Below are 13,965 nucleotides of genomic sequence, written 5' to 3'. Positions count from 1 at the left end.
CAGGCGAGGAGCTATTGAATATACATCGCCCTGTAATCATTTTGATAGATTATAAACGTTTACTAATACCTAAAGTTGGATTACAAAAGGATTTCGAAGTGTTTTGTGAAAGTTTATCGTCAACTTTTTTAATTTAAAAAAATGATGCAGCGTTAAAAAACGATGTTTTTTTCTGAATGACACAGCTTCCATAGAAAGCTATTTTGGGTATATATGGACCGATTTAAACGAAAAAAAGACCCAATAGTGATGTTTATGGGGCATATAGGAGTGCCAAGAAAGAAGCTCGTCAAAGGTAATGAATGTTTTATATTTTATTTCTGCGTTTTGTACTGCGTCGGATAAGCAGAGTCTTTGTTTACGTCGCATTCAGGCATTTTCAGGTGGTGCATGCTATCAGATAATACCTTCTCATGCTTTCGCCGAAAAGCATTTTAAAAATCTGACTTGTTGGCTAGGTTCACAACGAGTGTAGCTTTAATTCAATACCCTGCTTGTGAATTTTGATCAAGGTTTGAGTTTAAACGAGTACATTTAACATTTAGCGTAGCGCATTTGCATTTCCAGGTGCCTACTTGAGACATATGCGTCTCAAGTAGAATCAAGAAGTTAAAGCCAGCAAGGCAGAGCAGGACAAAGCAGGGGTGAGAGTTAGAAGACCATAACATTTGTCACAAATAAAGGCCGAAACAAACACAACTCACGACAAAAGAATGTTAGCAGTTGAAAACTGTTAAGTGCGGACAGAACAAACAAAATTTGGTAATTAGACTTTTTGTGAACAATCACACATTAGAAATCAGTTCGAACAGAAATAGAAACAAGCAGTCCCATTTAAATAATCAAGAAAGAAAGAAAAAATGCACATAAAAAGACTATCCAACTGTTGTTACTGGACAAAAACCAATATTCTGACAATGCAGGACAGTGGTGAAAGGATGATTTCCTACGTTCGAACCTGAAATGCAGACTTCTTGGGCTGCTCTTCCTCATTTTTATCCTCCTCTTCCTCTTCTTCACTGTCCGTCTCAAACAGGTAATAGTTACCACTTCTCACCACTGAGAGGGGAGTGAAAGACAAGGTTAAAGGTTACCCACTTATACTAGTCCACTTGTGTATTACACTGTACCAGAGTATGTGAGTGGAGTGTATAGAGGAGCGGAGCTGGAGCAGAGTGTACAGTGGAGCGGAGTGTACAGAGGATCAGAGTGTACAGAGGATCAGAGTGTACAGAGGATCAGAGTGTACAGAGGAGCAGAGTGTACAGAGGATCAGAGTGTACAGAGGAGCAGAGTGTACAGAGGATCAGAGTGTACAGAGGATCAGAGTGTACAGTGGATCAGAGTGTACAGAGGATCAGAGTGTACAGAGGATCAGAGTGTACAGAGGATCAGAGTGTACAGAGGATCAGAGTGTACAGAGGAGCAGAGTGTACAGAGGATCAGAGTGTACAGAGGATCAGAGTGTACAGAGGAGCAGAGTGTACAGAGGAGCAGAGTGTACAGAGGATCAGAGTGTACAGAGGATCAGAGTGTACAGTGGAGCAGAGTGTACAGAGGAGCAGAGTGTACAGAGGATCAGAGTGTACAGAGGATCAGAGTGTACAGAGGAGCAGAGTGTACAGAGGAGCAGAGTGTACAGAGGATCAGAGTGTACAGAGGAGCAGAGTGTACAGAGGATCAGAGTGTACAGTGGAGCAGAGTGTACAGTGGAGCAGAGTGTACAGTGGAGCAGAGTGTACAGAGGATCAGAGTGTACAGAGGATCAGAGTGTACAGAGGATCAGAGTGTACAGAGGATCAGAGTGTACAGAGGATCAGAGTGTACAGTGGAGCAGAGTGTACAGAGGATCAGAGCGACAGTGGAGCAGAGTGTACAGAGGATCAGAGTGTACAGCGGAGCAGAGTGTACAGTGGAGCAGAGTGTACAGAGGAGCAGAGTGTACAGAGGATCAGAGTGTACAGAGGAGCAGAGTGTACAGAGGAGCAGAGTGTACAGTGGAGCGGAGTGTACAGAGGAGCAGAGTGTACAATGGAGCGTTCCCAATTTGACTGGAGGGCGGAGCGAGATTCCCAAAGGCTGTTGGCCTTTTAGCCCGCTCCTGTAGCGCTCACTCGAGCTCAGGGCATGCCCGGCCCAGCATGCATTTGTAGTCTATTTGTGTGCTGTTATAGCCCCTTGCTTTAGCTACTGTCATGAAGTTCACTAAATATTTTCAGAAAGAAACTGATAAAACGCACAGGTGAAAAATCAAGGTGATTTACGAAGATGAGGCCCAAGAGCACGAGAGGGAGTGTGGTAATGTAGTGTCCACAACTAAAGAATCATTGTGGAATCTGAAAAGACACATATCCCTAAAGCATGATGGTGTACTTACTACGTGTACATGCTAACATAAAGGAATGAGGTAGGTAGCTAGTGTGTCATTGTAGCAAAGTATTTATAAACAAAAAATCGAATTTCTTAAAAGTTTCCTTAATTTCTGTTATATTATCAAACAATAGGCCATAATTGATTTCGTCTCAATAGGCCTGGCATATTCCCACTTTCATTGAACTTTCCCATCTACAGTGGGGCAAAAAAGTATTTAGTCAGCCACCAATTGTGCAAGTTCTCCCACTTAAAAAGATTAGAGAGGCCTGTAATTTTCATCATAGGTACACTTCAACTATGACAGAAAAAATGAGAAACAAAATCCAGAAAATCACAATGTAGGATTTTTAATGAATTTATTTGCAAATTATGGTGGAAAATAAGTATTTGGTCAATAACAAAAGTTTATCTCAATACTTTGTTATATACCCTTTGTTGGCAATGACAGAGGTCAAACGTTTTCTGTAGGTCTTCACAAGGTTTTCACACACTGGTATTTTGGCCCATTCCTCCATGCAGATCTCCTCTAGAGCAGTGATGTTTTAGGGCTGTTGCTGGGCAACACGGACTTTCAACTCCCTCCAAAGATTTGCTATTGGGTTGAGATCTGGAGACTGGCTAGGCCACTCCAGGACCTTGAAATGCTTCTTACGAAGCCACTCCTTTGTTGCCCGGGCGGTGTGTTTGGGATCATTGTCATGCTGAAACACCGAGCCACGTTTCATCTTCAATGCCCTTGCTGATGGAAGGAGGTTTTCACTCAAAATCTCACGATACATGGCCCCATTCATTCTTTCCTTTACACAGATCAGTCGTCCTGGTCCCTTTGCAGAAAAACAGCCCCAAAGCATGATGTTTCCACCCCCATGCTTCACAGTAGGTATGGTGTTCTTTGGATGCAACTCAGCATTCTTTGTCCTCCAAACACGACGAGTTGAGTTTTTACCAAAAAGTTATATTTTGCTTTCATCTGACCATATGACATTCTCCCAATCTTCTTCTGGATCATCCAAATGCTCTCTAGCAAACTTCAGACGGGCCTGGACATGTACTGGCTTAAGCAGGGGGACACGTCTGGCACTGCAGGATTTGAGTCCCTGGCGACGTAGTGTGTTACTGATGGTAGGCTTTGTTACTTTGTTCCCAGCTTTCTGCAGGTCATTTACTAGGTCCCCCCGTGTGGTTCTGGGATTTTTGCTCACCGTTCTTGTGATCATTTTGACCCCACAGGGTGAGATCTTGCGTGGAGCCCCAGATCGAGGGAGATTATCAGTGGTCTTATATATGTCTTCCATTTCCTAATAATTGCTCCCACTGTTGATTTATTCAAACCAAGCTGCTTACCTATTGCAGATTCAGTCTTCCCAGCCTGGTGCAGGTCTACAGTTTTGTTTCTGGTGTCCTTTGACAGCTCTTTGGTCTTGGCCACAGTGGAGTTTGGAGTGTGACTGTTTGAGGTTGTGGACAGGTGTATTTTATACTGATAACAAGTTCAAACAGGTGCCATTAATACAGGTAACGAGTGGAGGACAGAGGAGCCTCTTAAAGAAGAAGTTACAGGTCTGTGAGAGCCAGAAATCTTGCTTGTTTGTAGGTGACCAAATACTTATTTTCCACCATAATTTGCAAATAAATTCATTAAAAATCCTACAATGTGATTTTCTGGATTTTTGTTTCTCATTTTGTCTGTCATAGTTGAAGTGTACCTATGATGAAAATTACAGGCCTCTCTCATCATTTTAAGTGGGAGAACTTGCACAATTGGTGGCTGACTAAATAATTTTTTGCCCCACTCTATCTATCTATCTATCTATCTATCTATCTATCTATCTATCTATCTATCTATCTATCTATCTATCTATCTATCTATGTACTTAATACAACTAAATGCTGTTTGAAAGCGAAATGCTTCATGTCCCTACAAGTCTAGTGTCACACTCTGAAATGCTTTAAGTCCCTACAAGTCTAGTGTCACACTCTGAAATGCTTTAAGTCCCTACAAGTCTAGTGTCACACTCTGAAATGCTTTAAGTCCCTACAAGTCTAGTGTCACACTCTGAAATGCTTTAAGTCCCTACAAGTCTAGTGTCACACTCTGAAATGCTTTAAGTCCCTACAAGTCTAGTGTCACACTCTGAAATGCTTTAAGTCCCTACAAGTCTAGTGTCACACTCTGAAATGCTTTAAGTCCCTACAAGTCTAGTGTCACACTCTGAAATGCTTTAAGTCCCTACAAGTCTAGTGTCACACTCTGAAATGCTTTAAGTCCCTACAAGTCTAGTGTCACACTCTGAAATGCTTTAAGTCCCTACAAGTCTAGTGTCACACTCTGAAATGCTTTAAGTCCCTACAAGTCTAGTGTCACACTCTGAAATGCTTTAAGTCCCTACAAGTCTAGTGTCACACTCTGAAATGCTTTAAGTCCCTACAAGTCTAGTGTCACACTCTGAAATGCTTTAAGTCCCTACAAGTCTAGTGTCACACTCTGAAATGCTTTAAGTCCCTACAAGTCTAGTGTCACACTCTGAAATGCTTTAAGTCCCTACAAGTCTAGTGTCACACTCTGAAATGCTTTAAGTCCCTACAAGTCTAGTGTCACACTCTGAAATGCTTTAAGTCCCTACAAGTCTAGTGTCACACTCTGAAATGCTTTAAGTCCCTACAAGTCTAGTGTCACACTCTGAAATGCTTTAAGTCCCTACAAGTCTAGTGTCACACTCTGAAATGCTTTAAGTCCCTACAAGTCTAGTGTCACACTCTGAAATGCTTTAAGTCCCTACAAGTCTAGTGTCACACTCTGAAATGCTTTAAGTCCCTACAAGTCTAGTGTCACACTCTGAAATGCTTTAAGTCCCTACAAGTCTAGTGTCACACTCTGAAATGCTTTAAGTCCCTACAAGTCTAGTGTCACACTCTGAAATGCTTTAAGTCCCTACAAGTCTAGTGTCACACTCTGAAATGCTTTAAGTCCCTACAAGTCTAGTGTCACACTCTGAAATGCTTTAAGTCCCTACAAGTCTAGTGTCACACTCTGAAATGCTTTAAGTCCCTACAAGTCTAGTGTCACACTCTGAAATGCTTTAAGTCCCTACAAGTCTAGTGTCACACTCTGAAATGCTTTAAGTCCCTACAAGTCTAGTGTCACACTCTGAAATGCTTTAAGTCCCTACAAGTCTAGTGTCACACTCTGAAATGCTTTAAGTCCCTACAAGTCTAGTGTCACACTCTGAAATGCTTTAAGTCCCTACAAGTCTAGTGTCACACTCTGAAATGCTTTAAGTCCCTACAAGTCTAGTGTCACACTCTGAAATGCTTTAAGTCCCTACAAGTCTAGTGTCACACTCTGAAATGCTTTAAGTCCCTACAAGTCTAGTGTCACACTCTGAAATGCTTTAAGTCCCTACAAGTCTAGTGTCACACTCTGAAATGCTTCACAATGTATTTATTTGTAGGCTATAGCCTTGAAATAATAGAAATATTATAGTGAAAATAATTCATTTCCGTTCCTTCTTAGGCTCCCTGTCTGAAACCTGACCTATTTAGAGAGTTTATATACAGTTTAATATGACATGTAACCTATTTAGAGAGTTTATATACAGTTTAATATGACATGTAACCTATTTAGAGAGTTTATATACAGTTTAATATGACATGTAACCTATTTAGAGAGTTTATATACAGTTTAATATGACATGTAACCTATTTAGAGAGTTTATATACAGTTTAATATGACATGTTTAGAGATATTTAGAGAGTTTATATACAGTTTAATATGACATGTAACCTATTTAGAGAGTTTATATACAGTTTAATATGACATGTAACCTATTTAGAGAGTTTATATACAGTTTAATATGACATGTAACCTATTTAGAGAGTTTATATACAGTTTAATATGACATGTAACCTATTTAGAGAGTTTATATACAGTTTAATATGACATGTAACCTATTTAGAGATTTTATATACAGTTTAATATGACATGTAGCCTATTTGAAATGATGAGCGTTTCTTACAGTCACCTTATCATGTTTATGCAAATATTTTAAATTCAAATCATATGGTTTGGTGTCAATACTTCAAACACAAATGGCAGGTCCAGGTGGTCACTGAAATAGATGGGTGTTGTTTGGATTTGAATGACTGGAGCGATTTCAGAACGCCAGTTGTTTTTGTGTTTAGCGAAGCGGTTGGAAAAGATGTGGAGTTCTGGAACGCCCACCACTCCATGAGAGATGAACTCCGCTCACATACACACCACAGGCGGCTGGTGGCATCTTAATTGGGGAGAATGTGCTCGTAGTAATGGCTGGAATGGAATCATTGGAATGCTATTTAAACATTAAACACATGGTTTCATGGTTTGTTATCATTCCATTCACTTCATTCCAGTCATTATCTGAGCCGTCCTCCCCTCACCAGCCTCCTATGGTACACACATATATTTATGTAATCACAAACTCATATAAGATATGATAATCATCTTGAGTGTCAATAAACAAATTCAAGCCTAACTTTGTTACATGTACATTAACCACAGCCACATGAAATAGACAATATCTTATTTAAGAGGAATATTAAAAGCTGAATTGCTTCAAATATGAAATCAAAAGGTTGAAGGTCACTCACTGGATGCATGGTCCACCCACGGCCTCCACCACCGCTGTAATTTCTTCTCTCTGCTCCTTTCTTTATCTGAAAAACAACCTTGATGTGTCGAATGAACAGTATATATTATGTCATCGTTGTGGGACTGTGATGTTTCTACAAACAGACGTATCGTTAAATCAATGCAGAACTTTATAGGCCGACATGGGTTGGCAGGACAAGATCATCCAATCATGGCTTTCAGTGCACTAGTTCCTCAAGCCCCAGAAGGCCTCTAGCCGTCCCACCTTCATCCTCCTCCTCCTCGTCCTTGCTGTGTCCGTGGCCTGCGTCTCCGCTCTCCTGCACCAAGCTCAAAATCCTCTCCTTCCCCCTCTTGAACTTCTGCTGTCGACTCTTGATACGGTCCATTCTGATTGGACACAGAGATAGGCTCTGACCACTGTGTATAATTGACAATGAATCTGTACTTTGGTTTTCTCTCTGTTCTTTGGGCTGGCTAGGAGTCGGGGTGTGTGTGGATGTGTTCAGACTGGTATCAGGTTGCGAGAGCAAAAGAGAGACCAATAGAGATGGAGAGAGACAGAGACAGAGAGACAGAGAGAGAGAGAGAGAGAGAGAGAGAGAGAGAGAGACAGAGAGAGAGAGAGAGAGAGAGAGAGAGAGAGAGAGAGAGAGAGACAGAGAGAGAGAGAGAGACAGAGAGAGAGAGAGAGAGAGAGACAGAGAGAGAGAGACAGAGAGAGAGAGAGACAGACAGACAGAGAGAGACAGAGAGAGAGAGAGAGAGATGCTGACTGATCCTCTTGTCCTCCTAATGCAGTCGATGTGTCCCACTAACACACTGCTGCCCTGCGGCTCCACATATAAAAACTAAAGTACATCAACACAGTGTAGGAGGACATACATCGTAATTCACAGGGAAGGACTGTCCAAATCTAGTTCAACATGATGAATGGTGTCTTTACTCAGACCTGAATGTAGTAACGACTGGAACATCCTGGAATTAGGGTTGATTTGAGACGACATACATGGTAACATCTGTGAGGCTTCTCTTTTCAGTGAGAGCTAATAAAATCACTGTTGTGACAGATTTTATACTGTCTGTCTAATGTGTTGGGATATGTGTTGGGATATGTGTTGGGACATGAGTTGGGATATGAGTTGGGATATGAGTTGGGATATGAGTTGGGATATGAGTTGGGATATGAGTTGGGATATGAGTTGGGATATGTGTTGGGATATGAGTTGGGATATGAGTTGGGATATGAGTTGGGATATGAGTTGGGATATGTGTTGGGATATGTGTTGGGATATGTGTTGGGATATGAGTTGGGATATGAGTTGGGATATGAGTTGGGATATATGTTGGGATATGTGTTGGGATATGAGTTGGGATATGAGTTGGGATATGAGTTGGGATATGAGTTGGGATATGTGTTGGGATATGAGTTGGGATATGAGTTGGGATATGAGTTGGGATATGAGTTGGGATATGAGTTGGGATATGAGTTGGGATATGTGTTGGGATATGTGTTGGGATATGAGTTGGGATATGAGTTGGGATATGAGTTGGGATATGAGTTGGGATATGAGTTGGGATATGTGTTGGGATATGAGTTGGGATATGAGTTGGGATATGAGTTGGGATATGTGTTGGAATATGTGTTGGGATATGTGTTGGGATATGAGTTGGGATATGTGTTGGGATATGAGTTGGGATATGAGTTGGGATATGAGTTGGGATATGTGTTGGGATATGTGTTGGGATATGTGGTGGGATATGAGTTGGGATATGAGTTGGGATATGAGTTGGGATATGATTTGGGATATGAGTTGGGATATGAGTTGGGATATGAGTTGGGATATGAGTTGGGATATGAGTTGGGATATGAGTTGGGATATGTGTTGGGATATGTGTTGGGATATGAGTTGGGATATGAGTTGGGATATGAGTTGGGATATGAGTTGGGATATGAGTTGGGATATGAGTTGGGATATGAGTTGGGATATGAGTTAGGATATGAGTTAGGATATGAGTTGGGATATGAGTTGGGATATGAGTTGGGATATGAGTTGGGATATGAGTTGGGATATGAGTTGGGATATGAGTTGGGATATGAGTTGGGATATGTGTTGGGATATGAGTTGGGATATGAGTTGGGATATGAGTTGGGATATGAGTTGGGATATGAGTTGGGATATGAGTTGGGATATGAGTTGGGATATGAGTTGGGATATGAGTTGGAATATGAGTTGGGATATGAGTTGGGATATGAGTTGGGATATGTGTTGGGATATGTGTTGGGATATGAGTTGGGATATGAGTTGGGATATGAGTTGGGATATGAGTTGGGATATGAGTTGGGATATGAGTTGGGATATGAGTTGGGATATGTGTTGGGATATGTGTTGGGATATGAGTTGGGATATGAGTTGGGATATGAGTTGGGATATGAGTTGGGATATGAGTTGGGATATGAGTTGGGATATGAGTTGGGATATGAGTTGGGATATGAGTTGGGATATGTGTTGGGATATGAGTTGGGATATGAGTTGGGATATGAGTTGGGATATGTGTTGGGATATGTGTTGGGATATGAGTTGGGATATGAGTTGGGATATGAGTTGGGATATGAGTTGGGATATGAGTTGGGATATGAGTTGGGATATGAGTTGGGATATGAGTTGGGATATGAGTTGGGATATGAGTTGGGATATGAGTTGGGATATGTGTTGGGATATGTGTTGGGATATGAGTTGGGATATGAGTTGGGATATGAGTTGGGATATGAGTTGGGATATGAGTTGGGATATGAGTTGGGATATGAGTTAGGATATGAGTTGGGATATGAGTTGGGATATGAGTTGGGATATGAGTTGGGATATGTGTTGGGATATGTGTTGGGATATGAGTTGGGATATGAGTTGGGATATGAGTTGGGATATGAGTTGGGATATGAGTTGGGATATGAGTTGGGATATGAGTTGGGATATGAGTTGGGATATGAGTTGGGATATGAGTTGGAATATGAGTTGGGATATGAGTTGGGATATGAGTTGGGATATGTGTTGGGATATGAGTTGGGATATGAGTTGGGATATGAGTTGGGATATGAGTTGGGATATGAGTTGGGATATGAGTTGGGATATGAGTTGGGATATGAGTTGGGATATGAGTTGGGATATGTGTTGGGATATGTGTTGGGATATGAGTTGGGATATGAGTTGGGATATGAGTTGGGATATGAGTTGGGATATGAGTTGGGATATGAGTTGGGATATGAGTTGGGATATGTGTTGGGATATGAGTTGGGATATGAGTTGGGATATGAGTTGGGATATGTGTTGGGATATGTGTTGGGATATGTGTTGGGATATGAGTTGGGATATGAGTTGGGATATGAGTTGGGATATGAGTTGGGATATGAGTTGGGATATGAGTTGGGATATGAGTTGGGATATGAGTTGGGATATGAGTTGGGATATGAGTTGGGATATGTGTTGGGATATGTGTTGGGATATGAGTTGGGATATGAGTTGGGATATGAGTTGGGATATGAGTTGGGATATGAGTTGGGATATGAGTTGGGATATGAGTTAGGATATGAGTTAGGATATGAGTTGGGATATGAGTTGGGATATGAGTTGGGATATGAGTTGGGATATGAGTTGGGATATGAGTTGGGATATGAGTTGGGATATGAGTTGGGATATGAGTTGGGATATGTGTTGGGATATGAGTTGGGATATGAGTTGGGATATGAGTTGGGATATGAGTTGGGATATGAGTTGGGATATGAGTTGGGATATGAGTTGGGATATGAGTTGGAATATGAGTTGGGATATGAGTTGGGATATGAGTTGGGATATGTGTTGGGATATGTGTTGGGATATGAGTTGGGATATGAGTTGGGATATGAGTTGGGATATGAGTTGGGATATGAGTTGGGATATGAGTTGGGATATGAGTTGGGATATGTGTTGGGATATGAGTTGGAATATGAGTTGGGATATGAGTTGGGATATGAGTTGGGATATGAGTTGGGATATGAGTTGGGATATGAGTTGGGATATGTGTTGGGATATGAGTTGGGATATGAGTTGGGATATGAGTTGGGATATGAGTTGGGATATGAGTTGGGATATGAGTTGGGATATGAGTTGGGATATGTGTTGGGATATGTGTTGGGATATGAGTTGGGATATGAGTTGGGATATGCAAAAAAAAAAGGTGTACATGTGAAATAGAACACGTATAAGCACCCAGCTAATTATTATTATTATATTAAATCTCTGTGCGTACATCATCCATGTGGAATGCCTGTATATTATGTGTGTGTATATGGCACATATGTGTTATACTATATGTGTATATTTTCTGTCTGTAGAAAACACATGTTCTCACTGTCTCTTCAGCAGGTCCATCGACCTCTTCTCCACTTCGATCCTGGCTTTTACAGCTTTCACTATGGTGCTTTGGAACAGCTCAGCCCCTCTAACGCAACACACACACAATACATCTAATATCAATTGACAAATACATTGAATACACAGTAAAGTTTAATTTGATTTTGTTTTATTTTTAATGGTCATTGTGAAAGTAGAGTAAACCAAACCAAACAACGTAAAAGTTTACCTGGAGGCGAGGATCTGTGAGGAGCGAATGTCGGCGACCACGTGTAGGAAGTAGTGGCTCATGAATACGCGTCGCTGTAGCAACAGGAAGGCAAAACAGATGCTGTCCCAGATGATGCCTGCCTCGTCGCTAGGCAACTCACAATGCTTGTTGGCCTGTTGCTCAGCTGCAACGATTTCAAGAAACGTAAATCATCAAATATTTGTTCATTCTTTACATTTTGAAGAAAGTGAAACTTTTCTCCTCAACCCCAAATATACTGTACAGCCCACTTCAGATGGAGATAACATCAAGCATTTCTGAACATTCAACGGAATAATGCTTTGCAAATCCTTTTAAGCGGGTGTACATTTTCTGTCACATATCAAAACAGAGAAAGTGTGTTTCCAAAGGCATTCTGCTTTACAGTGGTGGCTGAGTCACTTACGTTTAGAATAGCCTTTTATAGTGCAGGCCAGGCTGAACAGCTGTATGAGCCAACAGTGATTGGTGACCAGGGACTTTATGTATCCACAGGCCAGTATCTGTGGACAAACCACAGTCAGCTAAAACATGACACAGCAGCAACCAATCACACTACTAGATCTACTGTATACTGTTGTTGCAGATTTCCAAAGAACATATTACATTGTATCTCTATGTCTGCTGCAGACCGCTCGTTTCAGCACACTCGTTTACTTATTTTAAATAATGGACTGAATTTCTATCTATGCCTCCCACCAATCACTGAATCCAACATCTTACTACAACGTTTAGTGCCAAGATGTCCCCCCAACTAATCTCAAATTCGGTTTGCCGAATTCTGACTGGACCCAGTATTCAACAACACTGTAGCCAGTATTCAACAACACTGTAACCAGTATTCAACAACACTGTAGCCAGTATTCAACAACACTGTAGCCAGTGTCATCGACACTTACCGACAGGATGTTCTTCATGGTGATCACAAACACGTTGTAGGCGATCAGGAAGTCCCAGTAGTGCAGGATGCTTTTGATTGGCTTGAGCAGCAGGTCACCCCCAAAGAGCAGGAAGTAGAAGCAGGCCACCAGGTAGCCCATACAGAAGATGGAGATGCGGGTGGTGCCCGTGATGAAGATGATGGTGAGCACGAACCAGAAGAGGTAGCTGAACATGATCACTTTCAGCATGTCCAGGTAGGATCTGGGGGAGGGAAATTCATTAGTACCTTTGACCTGCAGTCAAATGACCTAGTGGCCTCCTGGGTGGAATTAGTGGCCTCCTGGGTGGAATGTTATTATTATTTCTCAGAATTTAATAATTAATAAACATTATTTAAAAAACCCGCAGAAAATCTGGAGGTTCTATGTCAAACAGATACAACTTTGTGCTGACAGGTTCAAAGAGCCGGCTGTCACGGGGTTAACGGCCACTAGTGTCAGAACGGTTCCCCTTGTTTCAGGAAGACTATTGAGTTCCAGGAGCATAGAAAGCCATGTTTGAGTCACTCACAGGACACGGTGGAAAGCTTGGATGGAGTGATTCTTTTTAACATCGCTGAGTTATCTCATACCAGGAAAGTGTGCAGGAGAGAGCTGTGAGAGCAGTGGGAAAATACAGGTGTTTGACAATGTGTTATCTGTGCTCCACTTTGAGAAGGGCTATCCGATCGCTCAATTAACTCACCTCACGTCAAAATTGGAGGAGAAGTAACCCAAGGAATGTGTCTAAAGTGACTCTTTAATAAGTACTTTGGAGAGAGACACAGAGACAGAGAGACACAGAGAGAGACACAGAGACAGAGACAGAGAGACACAGAGAGAGACACAGAGACAGAGAGAGAGACAGAGAGACACAGAGAGAGACACAGAGACAGAGAGAAGCAGAGAGAGACAGAGAGACACAGAAAGAGACAGACAGAGAGAGAGAGAGAGAGAGCGAGAGAGAGAGAGAGCGGCAGAGAGAGACAGAGACAGAAAGAGACATAGAGACAGACAGAGAGAGAGAGAGAGAGAGAGAGAGAGAGAGAGAGAGGCAGAGAGAGACAGAGAGACACATAAAGAGACATAGAGACAGAGACAAAGAGAGACAGAGACAGAGAGACAGAGGCACACAGAGACAAAGACAGAGAGACAGAGACACACAGAGACAGAGAGAGAGAGCGAGCGAGAGAGTGGAATGATTTGACCTGAATGCCATGTAGTAGAAGTTCACCAAAGGACTCTTCCCTGATGACTAACCTTGTCTAAGATCAAACAACTCATATTGTCTCCCTGAGAAAAACACAGGCACTTTCACACATAGGCATAACTCATTCTCGAGTAACAGGTTTTGAAGCCTGATCAGGCACAGCCTGTGCACCAGACCTGGGCCTGGCTGGTACT

General features: G+C 41.7%; 1 protein-coding gene across 1 annotated transcript in view; it reads right to left on the bottom strand.

Moving 5' to 3' along the window:
- The window catches only part of LOC139420182 (piezo-type mechanosensitive ion channel component 2-like), a 213,827-nt gene that overhangs the window by 26,358 nt on the left and 173,504 nt on the right, over positions 1-13,965 (bottom strand). Inside the window, exons 25-31 of the mRNA XM_071169970.1 lie at positions 12,541-12,784; positions 12,048-12,144; positions 11,621-11,786; positions 11,390-11,479; positions 7,269-7,393; positions 7,003-7,068; positions 959-1,059 (exon numbers count right to left, since the gene is read on the bottom strand). Of these exons, the coding sequence (XP_071026071.1) occupies positions 959-1,059; positions 7,003-7,068; positions 7,269-7,393; positions 11,390-11,479; positions 11,621-11,786; positions 12,048-12,144; positions 12,541-12,784 (889 nt within the window). The remainder of the gene's footprint in view (positions 1-958; positions 1,060-7,002; positions 7,069-7,268; positions 7,394-11,389; positions 11,480-11,620; positions 11,787-12,047; positions 12,145-12,540; positions 12,785-13,965) is intronic.

Source organism: Oncorhynchus clarkii, chromosome 11 (genome assembly GCF_045791955.1).
Source record: "Oncorhynchus clarkii lewisi isolate Uvic-CL-2024 chromosome 11, UVic_Ocla_1.0, whole genome shotgun sequence".
NCBI classification, from domain to species: domain Eukaryota; kingdom Metazoa; phylum Chordata; class Actinopteri; order Salmoniformes; family Salmonidae; genus Oncorhynchus; species Oncorhynchus clarkii.
This window is presented reverse-complemented; position numbering and strand designations above follow the sequence as displayed.